The sequence below is a fragment of the Callorhinchus milii genome, unplaced genomic scaffold (genome assembly GCF_018977255.1).
Source record: "Callorhinchus milii isolate IMCB2004 unplaced genomic scaffold, IMCB_Cmil_1.0 Scaffold23, whole genome shotgun sequence".
In the NCBI taxonomy this organism is placed as follows: Eukaryota; Metazoa; Chordata; class Chondrichthyes; order Chimaeriformes; family Callorhinchidae; genus Callorhinchus; species Callorhinchus milii.
This window is the reverse complement of record NW_024704764.1, coordinates 1,690,334-1,713,734: the sequence shown is the minus strand read 5'-3', so window position 1 is coordinate 1,713,734 and position 23,401 is coordinate 1,690,334. Positions and strand designations below refer to the sequence as shown.

The 23,401-nt window shown below is 47.4% G+C and overlaps 2 protein-coding genes across 2 annotated transcripts; one reads left to right on the top strand and one right to left on the bottom strand.

Moving 5' to 3' along the window:
- Positions 1-328: 328 nt before the first annotated feature.
- On the bottom strand, positions 329-6,883 carry mrpl45 (mitochondrial ribosomal protein L45). Its single transcript, XM_042343239.1, has 8 exons — positions 6,783-6,883; positions 5,553-5,751; positions 5,026-5,143; positions 3,554-3,652; positions 3,141-3,189; positions 2,195-2,344; positions 1,147-1,320; positions 329-715 (listed from the first exon to the last, which is right to left on the bottom strand). Exons 1-8 carry the CDS (start codon positions 6,861-6,863, stop codon positions 629-631), a joined length of 957 nt encoding a protein of 318 aa, XP_042199173.1. The 5' UTR covers positions 6,864-6,883; the 3' UTR covers positions 329-628.
- A 4,107-nt stretch (positions 6,884-10,990) lies between these two features.
- LOC103185705 (G-protein coupled receptor 39-like) lies at positions 10,991-13,508 on the top strand. Its single transcript, XM_007904350.2, has 2 exons — positions 10,991-11,848; positions 13,044-13,508. The coding sequence occupies exons 1-2, from the start codon at positions 11,047-11,049 to the stop codon at positions 13,439-13,441; spliced, it is 1,200 nt and encodes a 399-aa protein (XP_007902541.1). The 5' UTR covers positions 10,991-11,046; the 3' UTR covers positions 13,442-13,508.
- The last annotated feature ends 9,893 nt before the right edge of the window (positions 13,509-23,401 follow it).

Sequence of the window (23,401 nt, the reverse complement as noted above, 5' to 3'; positions counted from 1 at the left end):
TACCTAACTCCCCATCTCCCTCCCTCCCCAACCCATGGGGCTCCACTACATCCTAAGTCCCAGAACCCAACTCATGAACGGTATATTTCAGGTGAAGGTGAAAGTGTAAAGAGAGATTACGATGTGATCGCTGCAGAAACATGGTCAGGAAATTACAGGGTTAACAAGAGCTGGGTGGCAAATCCCAAATTCCCTCCCAGTAAATGGTCGACTCCTCAAACCTGCTGAGGAGCCAGGCCAGCTGGTCTGTCATCAGTGGTGCTCAGAACAGAAACCCGAGGGTGGGGGGGNACGAAGACGGGAGAGAAAAGAGATCTAAAACAAAAGGCACAGTCAAAAACGAACATAAATTTACTGTTGAGACAAGCCTGGAGTTTCGAGGTTCTCAGCGTCACGTTCTGAACTGAAACGGGTCCAAAAGGAAACGGATGGTTACAAACCAACAGCGGCCAGAATGGATCCTGATACGATACTTTGGGAGCAGGACATTGGGCAGTCTGATTGTGAAGCGAAGGGGGAAACACAAGGTCCAGAGATCTATACAGAGTCAAATCTGTGGAGACACAGCAGTGGGACTGTTGTTTTTTATATCTCTTCCCCCACACACAGTCTCTCTTCCATTTCACCACTAGGCGTTGTGAGGTTTGGGCACCTCCGGGTTCATCTCCTCATATTCTTCGTGCGGCTTCAGCTGAGGTCCGGGAACCATGACGGTCTGGCATTCAAACACAAAGAACATCATTAGAAATGGAATCCGGGAGCTGTTTCGCCAGTGTAGCGAGCTATCTGCACGCACACCATGAGCAGGAAGTACCGTGACATGACTCCATGACCCCAGAGGTCATGTCAGCAGCGCATCTCGGCAACAGTACACATACACACACACAACAGTACACCGGAAACTATGTCACCTTCCTCTTTGACCGTGTCTTCGGTCACCCTCCTACCCCCACCCACTACCCCTCCTGATCCCAACCACCAGCTCGGGTGCGGATCCCTGACTGTCGAGCCCCTTGGGACGTCTTCCTGACGTGAAAAGAGCTTATACAAATGTAATTTTGTTGTTGGATCCAAACAGTAAGCTTGCCCTTCTTGACCGTTCATTGCATTATTTTAGCTGCAATATATAGAGCTCAGACAGAATACCTTGATGATGGAGTCTTTGGGTGGGGCCCACGCTGGCACAATCTTTCCGTGCATCCTCCACATACCGTAGGGGTTGACTAAGTGTCTCTCCATCACTACATATTCGAGGACGTCTTTGGGAATATCTTCCATGCCGTACATCAGTCGACCAAACCGGTCATAAATTGCCAAAGTCTGGAAGTAAAGAGTTCTTATGATGATTTGGGAGCTGCTTATAGAGAGGTTGCTGTTCTGGGAAGAGTCTAACACACTGAGATTCGGGTGTATGAGAGAATTGTGTGGCCAAATCCAGGACGGGCAACAAGGATAAGAGAAAAAAACATGAAGACGGCTCCCGCCATGGCCTAACACTAACAATAATCCTTCCATTTAATATTCGCCTTATCACATTGTCAAAATGTCTGAAAGAGCTTCACGTGTTTTTTTGCTGTAAAGTCCATCCACAAATATTGTCAGAGTTGCCGTCCTTCGGATTAGATGTTAAGCCAAGATCCCGTCTACTCGTCAGGGAGGACGTTAATGATATCATGACACAATTGGAAGTCAGAAGGGGGTGTCCTGCCCAACAATTTGGTCATTGATTTCATGGGTCACTGGCTGTGAGTAAGTTGGCTGCAAGTTTGCATACAAGATGCACAGTCACGATACTTTACAATGAATCCATGAAGCAGTTTGAGAAAAATTATAATAATTATTAATAATATTCCTTGCATTTGATGTAGCGCCTTATCACGTCTTCAAGATGCCTCAGAAGCAGCTTACAGAATATCCTGTAAAGTGAATTGACGATATTTTGTGGGCGAAACGCAGCAGCCAATTGCACACACGAGGGTCCCACAAACAGTCGTGGATTGAGTAACCAAATTATTATTATTATTATTATTATTTTAAGGGATTATTACCCTCAGAAAAGGGATGCGCCAATCGACTAACATCCAGGTTCCTACTTACTACTGGTAAACAGAGGCTTGTGGACTAATAACACTTGCCTAACATTTCGCCCTGCTGGGAATCGAACACCGGCTAAACACATCTGGCCAGCTGTTACCTGCTTGGTGTGCATGCGGACGGTGACTTGGCCATAGAAGTTCCCCTTGTTGATCATGTCAGGGCATCGCACGTGCACGACCCGCGGAGGCTCCAGGGACTCCGTGAACGTCCAGCGAATGGTCTTGTACCTGTTGCCTCGCACCATGTCCTGACAAAGGGGAGACAGAGACCACTGAGCCAGCATCACAGGGGCAACCCCCAGCCTCCTGCTACCTGCAGAGCCTCGGAAACAAGACTTCCCGCGGCGTCCGAGATTCAGGGTCACATTGAGACTCAGTTATCATGAGAGTCTAACGTGGAATGATCCGGGGGGGGGGTTCCCTCCCCAGCGCTGTGCTCAATGTCGACACCAGTCACACCCAGTCAGGCTGGATCGAGGCTCTGGTTAACAATGTATGAATTCTAAAGATCTAGCCGCTCAAAATAAAGCTACATCAATTATCAAAGCCCATAACATGTACTGTCCAGTCCCATTATAACACGCTTCATTACAGCACCAATTTCATAACAGAGCGACATTATATAACAGACTATACTGTATAACAGGCTATTCTCTTCTCAAACGCTGACTGGATTTTAGCTCTAAAATTACCAGGTTCGTTTTATCTTCCTGTGATTAGAAAAAAGCCAACTTCCAGGTCATCAGGCCACCATCAAAGTCACTTCTTGTTTTGCGTGTACACAAGAAAGAAGCAGAGGATACATGTTGGCAATAACACGATGACCACAAAGTTGGCCATTTTCTCTCCTAGCCCAGGGACCTGAGCAGCTCACAGGGAGAGTGTTGCCGGTTACACACATGCACAGGCAAACCCACTCTAGCGCAGGGTTAGGGTTTTATGAATCCTAAACACTGGCTTGTAACTGGGCTCCACTGGGTATTGATCACATTTTATCGGACGAGTTGAAGGAAGCAGAGTAGCAGAATAAGGACCGATACTTACTGGGTAACATCTCTCTGTCACAAGGCTGTGAAGCTTCTCTTTGTTAAAACTGCAGCCAGGAGGAAAATAACACAAGCATTAAATAATAATAATAATAAATCCTTGCATTTGATAGAGCGCATTATCACGTCTTTGAGATGTCTCAAAGCTCTTCACAGAATATACTGTTAAGTGGTTTGACTGTGTATTTTGTGTCCTGAAAGTGAGCACTCAAATCTCAACATACATGGGAAGGAACTTGGGAGGGATAAACCAATTGAGGTATTGATTTATTCCTGATAATCCTGTGACCTTATGCTAAGTAGGTTAGTCCTCGCTTGGCAACCAACAAGATTCTCACCATTGCCTTGTCTCCTAATCGACCGCAAAATACCACCTGGAAGGGAACCAGGGCGGTTGGAAAGTCTACTCACTTTACAAGGCAGTTGTGTGCCTCGATGTAGATCTCTTGAGCCTTCAAGGCAAAGTCCCTTGCTTTGAAATTGTTGTCATAATCTTTCACCTTCCGGATTCTGTCAAAATAAAACTTGAGATTTAATAACTTTAACAACAACAAGAAGTTGCATTTACACCGTGCCCCTCACGTACGGTTGCGTGCCAGAGCGTGTGACAATGGCGGAGCCTCGGGGAGGTGACCGTAGGCACGGGTCGAAGTAGAAGGTCTTCAGGTGCGACGTGAAGATAGGGAAGGAGGAAGGGGCAAGGCGGAGGGATGGCGGAAGAGTGTTCCAGAGTTTTGGGGCATAGCGGCTGAAACCGCAGCCACGGATGGCGGAACAGAGGGGACGAGGCAGGAGGCCGGAGCCAGTCACTGGTAGCTGTCACTGGTAAAAATGTAACTCAGTCTCAAATATAATCCCTTCAAGCCTCTCCCTGTCCCTGTGAGCTTCTAACCCACTCCTCTGTTGGCCCCTACTACCCGATCAGCTAACTCGGACCTTGGGCACTTCCCTCTCTCCCTCTGCACCACCATTTGTGACTGAGCTTTCAGATATTGGGACCCTGGAACTCCTTCTCTCTCTCTCTATCCTCCTTCTCGCCCCCTGTCTGTTAAAAACCCTCCTTTTGATCTACCCTTTGACCATAGCTATGGTCAGCTCCCCTTCCTCATTGCCTGGTCTCTGGTCCTGTCTCTGTGAGGCACTGCAAGACCATACCCTATGTGATGGGTGCTATATGAATGTAAGTTGATGTTGTTACTGAATACCAACTGGTTACATTCTGAGAAGCTGAACGAGGGGATGGGGCCGAGGGGGGCGTGGGGGAGAAAGATGGGTCAAAGCTCGGTCAAAGACGAAGGTCTTGAGGTGGATCTTGAAGGTGGCAAGGGAAGGAGCGAGTTGAATGGATTCTGGGATGGAGTTCCAGAGAGTGGGGGCAGATACTTTGAAAGCTCAACTGCTGATGGTGGGGTGGACGGGGGTTGGAGGGGAGGAATGGGAACGGGACGCGAAGCAGGGTAGGGCTCGCTGAATGGAGGGAGCGGCCAGGTTGGTAGGGTTTGAGGTGGTCACAGAGATGTGGTGGACCAAGACCATGGAGGGATTTGAAGGTTAGAACAAGGATCTTGACCTCGATCTTCTGGAGCCAGGTAAGAATAGGGGTTTAGGCTCGCAGACTAGTCCAGGAAAGCACACAAGATGCAGAGTTCTGGACAGTCTGCAGCTTGTGAAGGGAAGAGGGAGTTAGTCTACCAAGTAAAGAGTTGGTGTAATCTAGCCTTATTCGAAAAATGTGCTAATTGTTGCTTTTGAACACCATTTCTATGCACAGCGACCCTGACCCTCTCTCTGCCTTCTGAACCCGCCACTTAGATCTTAGCCAGTCGTTCATAGTTCATCAACGGGAACAAACTCCCGGAACCTGCTGACCCACAGTCACTTACGCAAGCTGCGAGGCGGCACTTTGCCTGATATGTTGAGCTCGCTGCTTCAGACCTTCCTTCGTCAGAGATGAGAAGCGACCATCGCCCTCAGGGGGGATGTACGGATCGAATATCCCACCTGCATAAAAGACCCCCAAAGAAATTCCGAATCTAATTACCAACACAGACACAGAGGTGTTTCTCCATTGCAAACCAGAGCAATCCCTACTCAAATACACATCACTACACTTTACAACGCATCCTGCGAAGTCCTTTGAAACATCATACGATGTGAAAGGCGCTATATAAAGTGCAAGGATTGGTATTATAAAGTTTGGACAAAGCGTTGATAGAATCAACCTAGTTTGTGAGTGAGCAGCTGAAGGAGAAAGCAACAGAAGGGTGTGGGAAGCAATAAGGAGTGGGTAGAGACTCATGCGGAGTATAAACTGGGGCGTGGACTGGTTTGGGCCGAAATGGTCCGTTTCCATGATGTAAATCCAGGCAAACTCTTCAAAGCAGCTCATTGTGAGGTGCACTAATTGTACCTGAACACGATATGGTGATGGGACGTTCTACGTACTCCTGGGGAGCCACCAGACCGGCCGCCCGGGCCTTCTTCTCCGGATCACTGAAGTCTCTCTTAGGAGGTGGGACGAAAAATCTCTTCTTTGTTCTTACAGGAACCACTGAAGCGAAGGCGCACAACTTCCCAGGGCAGAGCAGCCCTTCCACACCCTGGAAAACCTGACAAGACACATTACCTCCGTGTTACTATTCATCTTACCTTGAATTCCCCAACTTTAGGATAGCCCAACGACACCTCTCCCGGACGCTCCCTCTCCACCCCTCACCCCCTCGGTGTTTATTTCCCGCCCAGCACACGCTGTCGGCAGGAGTGGCTTTGCGATGCTGAGGAGGAGCCAAGTGGGAAGATTCTCTGTCCCCAGTGTCGGACACTGTCCCGCTCCAACTCCTGCCGAGGAGCGAGGCTGGGCAGCGCTGCCATCTCGCTCTCTCTCTCTCTCCCCCCCCCCCGCCCCTCTTTCTTTCCCCTCTCTCTCTCTCTCTCCACCTCTCCTTCTTTTCCCCCCTTCTCTCTCTCTCCCTCCCTCTCTCTCTCTCTCTCTCCCCCTCTCTTCATCTCTCTCTCCCCCTCCTCTCCTCTCAGCGCCCCCCTCTCTCTCTCCATGTCTCTCTCTCTACCCCTCCTCCTTTCCCCCTTCTCTCCCCTCCTCTCTCCCCTCCCCTCTCTCCCCCTCCCCTCTCTCCCCCATCTCTCTCTCTCTCTCTCCCCCCCTCCCCCTCTCTCTATCCACCCCCTCTCCATCTCTCTCCCCCTTCTCTCTCCCCTCCCTCTCTCACTCCCTCTCTCACTCCCCCTCTCTCTCCCCATCTCTCTCCCCCCCCTCCTCTCTCTCCCCATCTCTCTCCTCTCTCTCCCCCCTCACTGTCCCCATCTCCCCCCTCACTCTCTTCATCTCTCTCCCCCTCTCCCCCCTCACTCTCCCCATCTCTCTCTCGCTCCCCCCTCCCCCCCTCTCCCCCCACTCTCCCCTTCTCTCTCCTCTCTTCCCCCCCCCTCACTCTCCCCCTCTCCCCCCCTCACTCTCCCCCCCTCTCCCCTCACTCTCCCCCCTCTCCCCCCCTCACTCTCCCCCCTCTCCCCCCTCACTCTCCCCCTCTCCCCTCACTCTCCCCTCTCTCCCCCCACTGTCCCCGTCACTCTCCCCCCTCTCCCCCCTGACTCTCCGCCCCTCCCCCCCCCCCCCGGTTACCTGACTCCCGGCGCTCAGCTGCCGCCGCCGCCGCTTCAGACCAGTCTCCGCCCAGAGCAGCCGCCAGACGGAGGCCGCCATCTTCCTCCCGCGCTGCCTGACGGGATACTGGAGGACCGACCCGCGGGGGAGCAGCGGGTTCCAGGTCCAGCGCCGCCTGTGGCGACCCCACAGCACTGCACCACCCAACACACACACACACACACACACAGAGCCATCACTGCAGACAATATACCACAACACTTACCACAATCATCATCATCATCATTGCAAAATATATAATGTATATTTATAATATATAACAAAATATACAGTCAATTCACTCTACGGTATATCCTGTGAAGGGCTTTGAGACGTCTCGAAGACGTGATGAGGCGCTGTGTCAAATGCAATGATTATTATTATTATTATTATTATGATACTGGGAAGGGATAATAATACATCTCTCTCTCTCTCTCTCTCTCTCAAGGACGCGTGTTCAAGAAGCGCTTTAGTGCTGCGACGGACGATCAACGGGGTTTTAAGAGAACCTCAGAGCAATGTTTTATCTTGAAATTGCTCGTCACCTCCCGCAGGCGCTTCACCCGTACCCTTCTCTGTTTGAAAGCTTCAATTTCCAGAGGCATCAAGACCACCGACAGATCCCGACCCCGGCTCGACTGTGCACACGCGAGCACTGGCTCGTACGCGCAGAGGCACGCGTGTGTGTGGAGAGGCACACGTGCATATACCGAGGCGCACATAGCACAGACATGTTCAGACCACAGATAATGTGAAGACACACAAATGCACACACGTGGGTGGGCACACATTTAGACACACGCACACACGTGCGGACACAGACGCACATGTGCAGACAAACACACGTATGTTGACACACAGACACCCTCCTGCCCCCTCCACCCTGCCCCTGCCATAAAATCTAGACCATCCACAACTTGTCAGCTTGTCTCGATTGGCAGAACGCCAGCCCCTGAATCAGAAGGTTTGTGTTCAAGCCCCACGTCAGAACTTGGAACTCACATCGTCTCAGCTGACGCTCCAATGCAATACTGTGGGAGCGTTGCATGGTTGGAGGTGCCGTCCTTTGGATTAGACGTTCAACCAAGATCCCTTCTGCCCGTTGTGGTGGAAGTTAAAGAAACTGTGGCACTATTCAAAAAGAGAAGGAAGTTTCTCTCTCCCGGTGTCTTGGCTGACAATCCCCCAGATAAAAAAATTTATGGTTGCTTGTGGATCATTGTTTTGCGTAAAATCTGAGGATTATTATTAATTCTGCAGCCTCTCCAGCACCAGGCTCCGCAAGCCCATTACCCCGTCCTCACCTGGCTCCACTACCTTCCTCAGAGGCAACTCTGAGTCAGAAGTTTGCTTCTCCCTGTGTCCAGGCCAACAATCCCCGCAGATAAAATTAGTCATTCACTTTATGGCTGTTTGTGGGACACCGCTGTGTTTAAATTGGGTTGCCGCAACTACAAAATACTTAGTCGTTTCACTCTACAGTAAAGCACTTTGGGACATCTCAACAATGTGATAAGGTGCTATATCAAACATAAGGGTTATTATTACATCAATGCTGTCCACTTAGTGGATCAATTAAGAGCATCCATCTTACCTTTCAATACGTCCCTGGCCTTGTCCCACCATTTCTGTGCTTTCTGGTAAACCTATTTCCTCCACCACTTCCCTGTCACCCTTTTCCCCCTTCTTCTGGAACTCTCTTCCCAAAACCCTCCACCTCTCAAAACCCATCAAGAAACCCTTTGACCCCTTCCTGTCTCCCCCATAACTCCGGCTTTGTAAGGTGCTTTGGGGCATTCACCTCTGTGTGAAACGTGCCGGATACGTGCAATTTCTTGTTGTGAATTCGTATAATAATCCTTACATTTGATATAGCGCCTTTTCACGTCTCTGAGACATCTCAAAGCACTTCACAGAATAAACAGTCAAGTGAATTGTATATTTTGTGGGCTGCTGGGCTAGTGGTTCCTCAGAAGTATATAGAACGTCCCACCACCATATTGTGTTCAGGTACGATAAGTGCACCTCACTGCTTGAGGGGTTTGCATGGATTTACTTAGATGGTACAACATGGCAACTGGATCGTTTCGGCCCAACCAGTCCATATCCTAGTTTATACTCCATATGTTACTCTACCCTCTCCTTACTCCCTCCCATACCCTTCTGTTCCTTTCACTTTCAGCTGTTTCCTCACAAACTAGGTTGATGTTATCAATGTTTGGTAATAATGACCAAGTTATTATGATTCTTATTATCATTTTGAAGGGATTATTATCCCCGGAAAAGCGATCCGCCAATCGACTAACAACCAGGTTCCTACTTACTGCTAGGTAACAGAGGAGTGTGGAGTAAGGAAACTTGTCCGTTTCGCCCGACCCGGGAATCGAACCCAGGTCCTCTCGCTTGCGAGGCGAATGCTCTAACCACAAAGCTACAGGAATTCTTAACACAGAACACATTTGATGTGAAAGTTTGTGAAATTAAAGCCAAGGCCCTTTTTTTTTAAGTCTGTAAATGGGTATTTATTGCTCTGACATCCCTGGCCTCCCACATGATGTTACACAGGAGATGTTGGACAGCCTCAGTGTCTGAATGCCATGCATTTTCCTGGCAGACAGCTGCTTTGATCATGGGTGGCCCTGCTTCATTCAAGAGTTTGTTTCTACAACAATAACAACTTGCATTTATATCGCGCCCTTCACGTGGGGTGGCATCCCGGAGCACTTGACAGTGACACTGAGCTAGGGAGAGAGGGAGAGAGGGGGAGAGGGAGGGTGGGAGGTGACCGTAAGCACGATCGAAAAGGGAGCTCTTTAGACGGAATTTGAAGATGGGGCGTTTAATGTCAGAGTGTTTAATGATTGATTTCTTCCCACGTATTTGTGGCTTCTTCCAGATGTATATGTTTGTGCTCAATTACCCTGTATTTCATCCAGATGTTGATTTACAGACCCACTCAGCAGCTGGCAAATGTTTAAGATAATCTGAGTCAATGGGATGTTGGATAATTCTCCGTGAACAAATATCTTCTGATCTTTCACTCCTCGGCGGTCTCCTTACTCCATTCATCACGTCCCCACTATAATACCATCACCCCAATCCTTGCCCGACTCCCTTTGGCTCCACTGTACTTTGTGAGGGGAATGTGGCGGTCAATTCACATTTTAAATAAAAACAGAAGTCGCTGGGAACGCTCAGCAGGTCAGGCAGCATCTATGGAGAGCGGAAAAGAGGTTAACGTTCCAGGTCAGTGACTTTTCGACAGAATTTCGTCTCTGCAATTAACATTTTAGGTTCTTTCTAAGGGCAATTGGTGTTTCTTTAGTCTTTGCAAAAAGGTTGGGTGCAAAAAAAATCAGATTGTAGGGATATAAGTGGAAACAATTCACCCACCCCACGCCCCCCCCCCCCAACACATACAAACACACACCCCGCATACCCAACTCGAAATCAATGAAAGCCAAAGGGAAAAGTAAGCTCGCTACGGTTTTTCCCAGTGTTTGCTATGATCAGTTTTCCAGTTTAATATTTTACAGGCTGCTGTGATTGTTATCAGCAGAAAACTGTCTGTGTTGGACAGCGTAAGAGCTGGTTTCACCTGGTAAGGCAAATGCGTCAGAGATTTCCTTTCCTCTCGGAAACTGAGACTCGTACAGTGGGCTGTGTGGGGGGGCGGGGGGGTGGGGGTGGCTGTCGTTTGAGAGAGAAAGCGAGAGAGAGAGAGAGAGAGAGAGACAAAGAAGACGAGTATGTCTGAGTAGGAAATTGAGACAAAACCAGCGATGAGAAGAGGTCTACACAGCAACTGAGTGGCTCCACACACTCCACGTTCTAGTTCTAGAGCATTGGGGTATGTTCCGATGAGAGAGAACTCCCCCAACGCACACACACACACACACACACACGCGCAGGAATCTAGATCAGAGGTCCACAGACCGGGCAGCTGTGAAGACTAACAGACGTGGAGTGTTTAATCTCTGTTGAAAGAAAATAAGACATCGGTTTCTGCTTCGTTGCTCCTGACTGAACATCTGCAGCTACGAAGTGGGATTTGCATTTTTTTTTGTGTGTGGATGACAATTGACATGTTTCAGACCATCGTCGCCTTTTCCTCTCAGTTTGACTTCCGCGGTGCCTGGCGAAGAGAAGCAGCGAGTGAACAACAACAACAACAACAACAACTTGCATTGGTATAGGACCTTTCACGTGGGGCAGTGTCTCAGTGTCTCAGTGCGCTCGGACAATGAACTGGACCACAGGAGAACTCCAGTGGACGACGCCCCAGGCCAGGGCCGGGATGACCGACTCGGTGGTGATGACCCCAACGGCCAAAGTGTTCACCTCTGTTGTCTATGCCCTGGTCCTGGTCAGCGGTGTGATCGGCAACATCTTGGTGATCTGGGTCATCCGCATCTTGAGGAACAGAACCTGCATCCAGAGGCCTGTGATGTGCCACATGGTGAGCATGGCCTGCAGTGACCTCCTGATCTTGACCATCTGTTTGCCCATTGAATTGTACAGCATTATCTGGTGCCCTTACCCTTGGCCGGCCGGGCGGCTGGGCTGCAAAGGTTTTTATCTGCTTTGGGAGATCTGCAGCTATGCCACTGTGCTCAACATCCTCGCCTTGAGCCTGGAGCGGTACATGGCCATCTGCCACCCCCTGCACGTCAAGGTCATGTCCGGCTCCAGGACTAAGAGGCTGATCGGGTTGATTTGGGTGACGGCCGCTATCTCAGCGTTGCCAGTTACCTTTGCCATCGGACTTGAGGATGCTTGGGGGCCCTTCAGACCCTACAAGGAGTCGAGGCCACCGCTCTACATCTGCACCAATTTATCCGGCAGGAAGGTCCTCTTCCAAGCCATAATCTACACCTCGTTCTCTCTGTACCTGGCGGTTCTCCTGGTGGTGGGAATAACCTGCGGGCAGATGATTAAGACCCTCAATGACAGGCCCGTCCCCTCCTCGCTTGAAAGGACAAAGTCCACCTCCAAGGTCCTGCCCAGGTATAGAGAGATCCGGAGACAGAACATTGTGATGTTGGGTAAGTGTTGGAGAAAATGACCTGAGGAACGGACAATGCATTTAAGAGGAAGCTCGGTATAAGAAGGGAATAGAAGGGTATTGGGTGGGGACTTTTATGGCATATAACACCGACATGGACGGGTTGGGCCAAATGGTCTGTTTTTGTGTTGTATTTTATATGTAAATCGATGAATTATTAACTTCTATAATTGCACTGTTATAACAACAGCTATTCCTTGCATGTGATGCAGTGCCATGGGGTCAAACTGTGTCAAATGTAAGTGACTATGTATTTGGAGGCAAAGGCAGCAGTCGATTTGCACCCAGCGAAGCCGCACAATTAGCCAAGAAGTGAATGACCAATGGATTGGGATGTTTAACGCACATCTGAATCGGTGGACAGGACCTTAGCTTAACGACTCATCCAAAGCATAATAATAATAATCCTTGCATTTGATATAGCGTTTTATCACATCTTCTAGACGTCTCAAAGCGCTTCACGGAAGTAGAATTACTGTATATTTTTTGGACGAAACAAAGCAGCCAATTGCGCACAGCAGTGTCCTACAGTCTACAGTCGTGGATTGAGTGACAGAATTCTTTATTTTTGGGGTGGGAAGGGATTATTACTTCTGAACAGCAAAATCACCAATTAACTAACAATCGGGTTCCTACTTACTGCTTGGTACACAGAGGCGTATGGAGTAAGGAAACTTGCCTAAGGTTTCGCCCACAAAATATACAGTCAATTCACTTTACAGTATATTGTGTGAAGCGCTTTCAGACATCTCCAAGATACGATAAGACGCTGTATAAAACGCAAGGATTATTATATTGTTATTAGAAACACCAGAAAACACAGAGATGTGAAACTGGCCCATTCTACAATCTGCCTTCTAGCCCAGGGACAGTGAAACCAATCCAAGAACCTACTCTCTAACCAGACTGGCTGAGCTAACAGGACAACCAGGGATTGAGCTGGAGCCAGCGCAGACTTCGATGGACCAAATAGCTTCATTCTGAGTTGTAAATGTCTATGCTCCTATGATCTGTGTGGTTTTACCACACGACGCCATGCGTTTACGCAGTGACCAATTGGGGAGTTAAGTAATTCCTTTAAGGGAGGCAAGTTTGACAAGAGATGTGCTGCAATGTGCTGTACTGTACTATAACCGCCCACACTGTCCTTACTGTTGCATGTTGATTCTCCGCAGGGTGTGTTGTTGGTGCTCTGGCCATCTGTTGGGTCCCATTTCAGGCCAGGCGTCTGATGGCAGTCACTCACTCCAAGACCCAGTGGACGGAGGAGTACTACAGATCCTACCTGATCATGCAGCCCATCACCAACACTTTCTATTACCTCAGCTCGGCAATTAACCCACTGCTGTACAACATATCCGCCAAGCAGTTCCGCAGGGTGTTTGTTCAGGTGCTGAGAGGACACAGTCCACACAGCTCGGTGCCACCAGAGTCCGACATGAATTCACAGTCGGATTTGCAAAAGGACACGTCATTCAACAGGGAGCCATCCCCACACAACACCGACACTACTGAGAAAGAATCTTGGAAGGGGCGAGGGAAGGGAACTCTTCTGTCTTGCCACGGCAGATAGTGGGGAAGGGGTTATATAATATTGCATTTGATATAGTTTCCTTATTCCACACGCCTCTGTTTATCTAGCAGTAAGTAGGAACCCGGTTGTTAGTCGATTGGCAGATCACTTTTCCGGGGATAATAATCCTTTAAAAAAAAATTATTTGGTCAATCAATCCACAACTGTTTATGCTACACTGCTGTGCGCAATTGGCTGCTGCGTTTTGCTCACAAATATACAGTCAATTCACTTTACAGTATATTCTGTGAAGCGCTTTGAGACGTCTCGCAGATGTGATAAGGCACTATATCAAATGCAAGGATTATTATTATTATTAATAATAATCAATCGCAATATTCCTCAATTGATATACCGCTTTATCAAGAAGAACTTCACAGCACTGTACTTTATTATAAAGTGCAGTGACTGTACATTTTGTAGACGAACGGGGAGCCCAGTTTGTCCCACAAACAGCCAATGGCCAATTTTATTTGGGATTGTTGGCCACGACACTGGGAGAAACTCCCTTCTCTTCTTACACATCACAGAACCTTTAACATACACTTAAACAGACACACGGCTCCTCAGTTTGACATCTCATTTGAAGGACAGCACCCCTAGGAATGTAGCACCATTCCCCCCCCCCCAGCACTGTATTGGAGTGGCAGTCTAGAGTGAGATCAAAGTCCCGACGTGGGACATGAATCCACAACCTTCTGATTCAGATGCGAGAGAGCAACTGACTGAATCACTTATAAAGCTCACTTTAGCGTCGCGAGATGTAGAGTTAAAATGCCAATGCCTCCACTTTGTTATCTCAGGATCTCGACAGTAAATACCAGATTTTCAGCCTTAAATTTCCTGGCAAAGATTTAAAACTGTTGGTAGCAGTTCAAGTTGCCATAGAGACCTGAGGCATAAAGTGGCTCATGTTCTTAGTCTTGAGGTCATTGCCTTAACATTTAAATTAATGCAGAATGTTGGAAACATTATAATAAAAATCATAAACCTTGCATTTGATACAGCACCTTTCATGTCTCGAGGAAGTGTCAAAGTGCTTCACAAGCTTATTTTTCACTGTGAAGTCTAGTGACTGTGTAGTTTGTTTGGGAACAAAGCAGCCAATTTGCATACAGCAACATCACACAAACAGTCATGACGTGAGTGTATTCAAACAGAGAGGTTCCAGAAGTGAAAACAGAATGAACATTGGGTTTTGTGGCTGTTTATGGGGACATTGGGGACATTCATGTGTTCATCTACAAAATACACAGTCACTCCACTTAATAGTAAATCCTGTGAAGTGCTTTGAGACATCCTCCCGATGTAAAAGACGCTGTAACAAATTATTACGAGATTCATCCTCTGCCTGTTCTTGAGGATGGAACAACAATTTACACTGATATACTATACAATAACTTACACTTATAGAGTGACCTTCACTTAATATTAATAATAATCCTTGTAGTTGATTCAGCGCCTTATCATATTGTCTCAAAGCACTTCACAGAATATATTGTAAAGTGAATTGACTGTCTATTTTCTGGATGAAGTGCGGCAGCCAATTGCTCACAACAGTGTCCCACAAAGAGTCGTGAGTTGTGTGCCCAATTTTTTTTGGAGGATTTATTACCCCTGGAACACGATCGGCCAATTGACTAACAACAACCGGGTTCCTACATACTGCCAGGTAAGTAGGAGGGGGCGATGACCATTTGCACGGTGGAAGACATAGGTTTTCAAGTGGAATTTAAAGATGGAGAGGGGGCGAGGCAGAGGGATTGAGGCAGAGAGTTCCAGAGGATAAGGGGCTTAGCGGCTGGAGGCTTGGGGCAAAGGAGGCAGGGAATGTGTAGCAAGCCAGAAGACCATCGTTGTCAATTTATCTTGCGAGTCAGAAGGTTGTAGGTTCAAGCCCCACGTTGGGACTCTAAGCTTATGGCCTAGAGACTGACGTTCCAATGTAGAGTCTTTCACGAGTCTTTCACGTAAAAGTCTTTAAATTCGGGCTTGATTTGGAAGCTGCTTTTCCGAATAATGATTCCCAGTTAACCGGGTAGGTTGGGAACCAAGGTCCAGAATATATGGAAAGAATAAGAGGAGAACTTTTTTTTTCCACGCAGAGATTTGTTATGGTCTGGAATGCATTGCCTGAAATGTCTTGTGAAAGCAGATTCGATAATGACTTTCAAAATGGCCTCCTTCGGTGCTGTAAGATTCTATGATTCTATGACAGGCAAAAGAGAACCAAGTTCTACTGAGAGTGCAAGTGGCTTAGAGCAGTTTTTATACTGGTTTACTTGCTCTGCTGAAAATATTTCTGCATTACTTTGTGTATAAAACCATGAAGGTATTAAAGGTGAAGGACACGAGGAATGTTTCGTCCATTTTTCCGTGTGTTCTTACATGTGTTATTGTTTGCATTGTTTGCATGTTCTCCATGTCGTACAAACATGTTCGTGGTTTATTCTGTTTAAGGAGGGGCAACTCGGTCAAAGTCCTCACTTAATAATGCTATTACTAACAATAATAATCCTTGTATTTGATGCAGCGCCTTGTCACATCTTCGAGACGTCTCAAAGCGCTTCACAGGATTATACTGTAAAGTGAATTGACTGTATACTTTGTGGGCGAAATGCGGCAGCCAATTGCACACAGCAGCGTCTCACAAACAGCCATGGATTGGGTGACCAAATTATCATTGTTGTTATTTAATTTTTTTTTGAGGGATTATTATCCCCGGAAAAGCGATCCGCCAATCGACCAATTGAGCCAATCTGCCCGAAACGGTTAGTTGGATGAGATGGCAAATATAGATCCATTCACCTGAAAAGTTATGTTGCCGGAAACCTGATTAGATAGGCATTACTATAAGATACCATAAAAGATAGCGCACATCTGTTCATCACTCTTTTGTACTCATTAGTATGATCTGTTGTGGGAGGCGAGTGCAGGGAAGCAGAAAGAACAGGACCGGCCAGATTGGCTCTAATGGTCCTTTCTGTACATTCTGTACATTCCTATATTCCCGATGAGGAGACAGAAGGAAACCAGGGGCTATCCAATGGCCAGTTTCTCAGGGTTTTCATTGAACGCTTGGAGTCCCATTGGAGTCCTGTAGCTTAGTGGTTAGAGCACTCACCTCACAAGCGAGAGGACCTGGGTTCGATTCCCTGGCAGGGTGAAACCTTCGGCAGCTTTCCTTACTCCACAAGCCTCTGTTTTCCGAGCAGCAAGTAGGAACTCAGTTGTCAGTCAGTTGTCACATCACTTTTCCAAGGATAATAATCCCTTCAAAAAATATATATAAAAAATTTAAATAATTTGGTCACTACATCCACGACGTTGGGACTCCTGCTGTGCGAAATTGCCTGCCACATTTTGCCTACAAAATGGAGTCAAATTCCCGGTACAGTATTTTCTGTGAAGCGCTTTGAGATGTCTCAAAGACGTGATAAGGCACTATATCAAATGCAAGGATGATTAGTATTTATTAAGAAGAAAAAAAGCTCTTTTTATGACGCTTTTTTACTTCATGAAAGTAATTTACCCCAAAGTCCTGAGTTTCTTTGTTTCTTTCGTTGCTTCTCTTTCTTTCATTGCTTCTCTTTCTTTCATTGCTTCTCTTTCTTTCTTTCTTTCTTTCTTTCTTTCTTTCTTTCTTTCTTTCTTTCTTTCTTTCTTTCTTTCTTTCTTTCTTTCTTTCTTTCTTTCTTTCTTCCTTCCTTTCTTCCTTTCTTCCTTTCTTCCTTTCTTTCTGACTTCCAAACAATGAAATTAACCTCCTTGAATTCCCACTTGTTTTTAACTCAGTGACTGGAAGTTAATTAGCAAATATTTGCCCTCTCTGTTTCTGTTGATTCAGGAAGAAGGTTTGCATTAATCTCCAAGTGAAATATCTCCAGGATCTCTTATCTGAGATAACAGTGGAGTGCAGCTTCAAAGTGTCAACTCGACTCAATACAAGATCAAGAGAACATTCAGCTAAGAAGCCCCTTCAGGCTATTTGATCTCATCCTCCAAATCTTCCCATGTTTCCATTACAGCATCAAGCTGTTCCTTATTTCTGTTTGTTCAGCTTGTGTCTGGCACGTGCGGAAACCCATCACTGTGTTTGTGAGTGTCCAAACCAGACTGATGTAGAGTTCCAGAAACAGCAGATGTTTTAATGAGTCCTGTGCCCTGGCCTCACTCTTACTTCCTGGTTACCCGTTCCTTGTGAAACAACAACAACAAATTGCATTTGTATAGCGCCTTTCACGTCGGCAGGACGTCCCAAAGGGCTGCTCTATTTCGGACAGTACCTCCCACGTCAGGAGAACGTCTCAAGCGTTTCACAGGATAAGGTGTATTTTGTATACGTGCGAATGCAGCGGCCAGTTTACACACAGCAACATCCTGCAAACGTCCACAACGTGAACGACCCATTTTTTACTGGGGGATTGTCAGCCAGGACCGGGGGAGAAAGTCCCACGGAATCTTTAACATCCACCCAAACAGACAGACATTTGGTTTGACGTTTCATTCTAAGTATGGCACCACCGACAAAGCTCTCCCCCAGCAACATATTGCAGCGTCAGCCTAGACTGACTCAATCCACGACTGTTTGCGGGACGCTGCTGTGTGCAATTGGCTGCTTTGTTTCGCCCGCAATATATAGTCAATTCACTTTACAGTATATTCTTTGAAGCGCTTTGAGACGTCTCAAAGACGTGATAAGACGCTATATGAAATGCAAGGATTACTATTATTATTACCTATCCAATTCCCTTTTGAAGCCTAGTATGGAATCTGCTTCCACCAGCTTTATCTAGTCATTCCTCGAGGTTCATTCCTCACTCACACCGGGGACTAGCCTTATGGCTCAGCTCGGAGACAAGCTGACATCTCCCGAGTGTGTAATGATTCAAGAGAAACAGAAGGAGCCGGGTTTGATGGCTGGTTTGGATGTAAAGCACCCAGACTTGTCAGTAAGCCAAACAAGAAAAAAACAGATCCATAAACCTCTCAGTGGACCACACAGCCCCAGCATGAATTCAATGTCGATCTACAAATAAATCTAAAGAGCCAACATCTGCCCCATAAAATCCATGAAAGGAAAAATCTTGCAATTGGAGGACATAAACGATAGCACTCTATATTGTGTCAGGCACAGCAAGAGAATGATTGGTAGCTCTCAGTTTAGTCATCAGCTGTAAGATAATACTAAATAACAATAATTCTTGCATTTGATATAGCATCTTGTGTGTCCTCCTGGCTCAGTTGATTAACACTCCTGCCTCTAAGTCAGAAGGTTGTGGGTTCAAGCCCCAAATCAGGACTTGTTACTCATATCTGGGGGTGTGATCCATTGCTGGGGTTCCCGATCTTTGGATGAGACATTAATCTGTTTGAGCTACTTTCAGCCTCTGATAACAACTCATTAACCAACTTGAAGATAGCACATCTTCGGCTGTGTGCACAGGTTGCCCGCCACATGTTGGCACATTGAGATGCAGCTGTTTCCTGCCATCTGTTAACTCATCAATTTGGTGGTGGGGAATCATCTGTACTGTCATCACACATAAGAACTTAAGAACATAGGAAATGCTAGATGAGAAAAGATCAAGGTCCATCTAGTTCGCCTTCCACCTTCCTGGCGGTCGCATGCACGTATGTCCCAAATGTACCTATGTGCTATATCCCATAATGTTATTTTCTAAAAGAAAACTATCTAAACTGTGTTTGAAAGAATTAACATTTCCTGCTTCAACCGTCTCCCTCGGGAGCCTGTTCCACAGCTTCACTATTCGCTCACTGAAATAGTGTTTGGGTACATTTGTTCTGAATGTACACCCCTTCAATCTCAGGCCTTGTCCTCTGGTTTTACTATTCTGGACAAGTTGAAACAGTCTGTCATGATCTATATTGCTTTGCCCCTTTAGAATCTTAAAGACAGCAATCATGTCACCTCTCAATCTTCTCTTTCCCAGCATGAACATGCCCAATTTACTTAGTCTCTCCTCATAGTCCAGTCCTTCCATTCCCTCAATCATTTGCATTGCCCTCCTCTGTATCTTCTCGATTTCTCCTTTTTGTACTGCGTCGACCAGAACTGTACACAGTATCTAACTATGGTCTCACCAATGATTTATACAGCGGCAGGACTATCCCACTATTTCAGCTTGCTATTGATCTTTTGATACGTCCCATCATCTGGTTTGCTTTACTCACTGAGTATTGTTGGGAGAAGCCATTCAATGGGCCTGAATGGCCTCCTTCCGGCTTGTTCCAAAGCAGCCGCACTATATTATCGAGTCTGGTGTCAGAGTTCAGGCCTTCCAAATGAGAACATCGTACACCATACTCCAGTTGCATTAAATTGATTAAATCCTATCAGGATATAATCTGCCTGGCTTCTCCGATGCTGTTTCATACAACAAAAGAGAGAGAGGACATCGTCCCAGTTTGCTGATCACTGATCAGTGGGGTGTGGACACTGAGTGAGGATTGAATGAGGGTCGCTCTCCACCACACCATCCACTCGGCCACAGCCGGTCAACACTTAGTCATGGAGTCCTGTAGCTCAGCGCTGGCCTCACAAGCGAAGAGGACGTAGGTTTGATTCCCGGGTGGGACGAAATGTTGGGCAAGTTTCCTTACTCCACGCTCCTCTGTGTAACTAGCAGTAAAAGGTGCTTTGCCAGACGGGAAGGTGATTTATTGTTCATTCGAATGAATGCAGTTGCGTCTCTGTTTGCCACACGGTGGCAGCATATGCAGTTTTGCAGCTTCGTGTGACATGGGCGGCTGAGCGATTGCAGCTGAAGTGTGGACGAGGGGCAACGTTTTAGTCAAAGCAACGAAATGTTTAGAAGCAGTACTTAGGCTCGTGCTCCCGCCCTCCTGCCCTCCCTCTTCTCATTCAGTGGCTCGTGTCAAAGGCCGGAAGATCTCATGCAATAACTCGCGCTTCTACAGCGCCCTTCGGCTGTGCCGGCGATCTGGAGCGCTTAACGGTGGCGAGCCGGGCAGAGGGAGGAGGAGACCGTAAGCGCGGTCGGAGAGACAGCGCGGTCTTCAGTTGTGAGCTAAAAAGAGAGGGGCAAGGCAGAGGGATTGGGGGAGAGAGTTCCAAAGCTATGGGGCGAAGAGGCTGAAAGCACAGACCATAAGCTCCAGCCCAAATAGTACTTCATACAATTGACACAGCACCTTTCACATCAGGAAGACGTCTCACAGCACTTCACAGATATACTGTAACATGTAGTGACTGTGCATTTTGTAGGCAATATGCAGAAACCAATTTGCACGTAGATATGTCCCAAAAGCAACGAAGGACCAATTTTATCTGGGGAATTGTTGGCCAGGACACCGGGAGAAACTCTCATTGCTTTTCGAATTGTGCTACAAGATCTTTAAAATCCACTTTGGTTTAACCTCTCATCCGAAGGATGGCACCACCGACAATGCAGCACAGCCCCAGCACCGCACTGGAGTGTCAGCCTCGGTGATATGAGTCTCGATGATATGAGTTCAAAATCCCGATGCGCAGATTGAATCTAAAACCTTCTGACTCAAGGGCAAGAGTGTTGAAGTCGCTGGGAGCGCTCAGCAGGTCAGGGCAACATCCATGGAGAGTGAGTTAACATTTCAGGTCAATGATCTTTCGTCAGAACTGGGGGTGTTGGTTACTTGAGTGAAGTCCCAGTGCTGTGGAGCTGCACCAGGGAGAAGGAACCAAGACCTAAAAACTACAACAACAACTGCATTTATATAGCGCCCTTCATGCGGGGTTGTGACCCAAGAGCCTGGTCAAAGGCCCGGTTGAAGAAGAAGGTTAGACGATCAGCCATGATCTTATTAAATGGCGGGGCAGCTTTGAGGGCCGAATAGCCTACTCCTGCTCCTACGTCTTATGGTCTCATAGTCTAAGGTCTTTCGACTGGACTTGAAGAAGGCACGAGACGGGGGTGAGGTGGTCACTGACTCCAATGCCACGGTAAAACAGCTTTTAAGAGAGAACTGGATAGGTATCTGGAGAAGACAGGTTTGCAGGGTTATGGGGAGAAAGCTGGTGAGTGGGGTTAATAAAAGTCAGTTGCTCTGTCAAAGAGCCGCACAGACTCGATGGGCCGAATGGCCTCCTTCTGTGCCGTAACATTCTATGATTCTATGATTCTATGATTCTAAAAGTAAACAGATTTTTTTGCCAAACACAATGAACGACAACCCATTGTTATCTTGGGACGTCCTCCCGACGTGAAAGGCGCTCTATAAATGGAATCTTCTTGTTGTTGTTGTTGTAAATGTACACAATAAACCCATCAGTTTAGTGTTTTCCTTTAGGAGTGGGACAGAGGTGCTTTCTGCTTTCAACAACAATGACAACAACAACTTGCATTTACACAGTGCCCCTCACACAGGGTAGCGTCCCAGAGCGCTTGACAGTGGTGGAGCACGACGCCAAGGGGAGGGGGGGGGGAGGTGACCATGGGTACCGTAAAAAAGGAAGGCCTTTAGGCGCGACCTGAAGATGGGGAAAGAAAGGGACAAGGTGGAGGAATAGAGTAATGGCTGAAAGCGCAACCGCCGATGTTGGAACCAAGGGCACGAGGGACATGCAGAAGGCCGGAGCCAGTCGAGCGGAGGCAGCGGGTTGTGGGTTGGGGGGTAAGCAGGTCTGAGAGGTGGGGAGGTGCCAGGGCAGGAAGCGATTTGAAAACGAGTGTGAGGATTTGGAAATCGATCCACTTGGTGATAGGGAGTCAGCGGAGCCTGGCGAGGACTGGTGCAATAGGGGTATGGAGTTTAGTGCGGGTGAGTATCTGGGCGGCGAAGTTTTGGATCAGCTGGAACTTGTGGATGGTGGAGCTGGGGAGACGGGCGAGGAGGGCATTTGAAAAGTCGAGTCGGGAGGTGACAAATGCATGGACGAGTGTTTCGGGTGCGTCCGGGGGAAGATACAGTCGGAGGCGGGCAATGTGGCAGGCAACGTAACTTTTATTCCTTACTGCACCGATGATCCCAACCCAAAGCACAGCGCACTGGTGAATTGTGAACAGGCAAATTTTAGGGGTGATTTTCTGGCCTTTTATAACGAGGTGGTTTAGGCCCTGAAAATCACGTTATATCGGGCCGTGCTCTAAAAATGGCCAACAGTCAGTTCTTCTGGGTCATCTGGTCTGAGGTCACTTCCTTCAAACCGCATGTGTGGTCAATGCTTTCACGAACCTTTCGGGCAGTGGTTTCTAGGAGACACTGGATGCCAAGTGGCCCCTATACCTGTGTGGGGAGTTGGTCCGTCACCACCACCACCACCACCAAATTACATTTACACAGCCGGGAGGACGTCCCAAGGCACTGGACAGTCAAGGATTTGGACCCAAGTGGAAAAGGACCACAGGTATTGTCTGTGTATGCTTCCAGCTCTGCACAACCTCTCTGTACGGTGAGTTTCCCACTGAGGGCCATCGGGGAATCCGTATAAAGCTTCAGTGAAGCGATATCTACTCGTGCCCAGCCTAGCCGTATTAAAGTAAAATAAATAATATTCCTTGCGTTTAACGTAGCGCCTTATCACGTCTTTGAGACATCTCAAAGCGCTTCACAGAATATACTGTAAAGTGTATATTTTGTGGGCGAAAAGCTGCAGCCAATTGCACACAGCAGTGTCCCACAAAACAAGTCGTGGCGTGAGTGACCACATTTTCTACTTTGAGGGATTATTACCCCCTTTAACAAAATTGTTAAGTGCCCGAGACATCCTCCCAACATGAAAGGCTCAATGGAACTGTAAACCGTATTGTAATTGCACCACACGTGATAATGCCAGTGTTGGAAAGTCGTACTGACGTTTCCAACAGTTCTGACCTGGTAACCAAGGAGTTAACCAACAGGGCACATGTTATTTTGACATCGAGAGGTCAGTGAAGGTTATCAGTGTGGGACCTTTGATTAGATTTCTTGGTAACAAGTTAAAAATAATCATGAGTAGAC

What these genes read in the sequence shown, in the direction of transcription:
- LOC103185705 (XM_007904350.2), top strand. Translation starts at nt 11,047, where the DNA reads ATGAACTGGACCACAGGAGAACTCCAGTGGACGACGCCCCAGGCCAGG. An exon ending in ACAGAACATTGTGATGTTGG is followed by an intron (nt 11,849 to 13,043) that starts GTAAGTGTTGGA and finishes GATTCTCCGCAG; the next exon opens with GGTGTGTTGTTGGTGCTCTG.
- mrpl45 (XM_042343239.1), bottom strand. Translation starts at nt 6,863, where the DNA reads ATGGCGGCCTCCGTCTGGCGGCTGCTCTGGGCGGAGACTGGTCTGAAG. An exon ending in AGCTGAGCGCCGGGAGTCAG is followed by an intron (nt 5,752 to 6,782) that starts GTAACCGGGGGG and finishes GTGTCTTGTCAG; the next exon opens with GTTTTCCAGGGTGTGGAAGG. An exon ending in CATCACCATATCGTGTTCAG is followed by an intron (nt 5,144 to 5,552) that starts GTACAATTAGTG and finishes TCTTTTATGCAG; the next exon opens with GTGGGATATTCGATCCGTAC.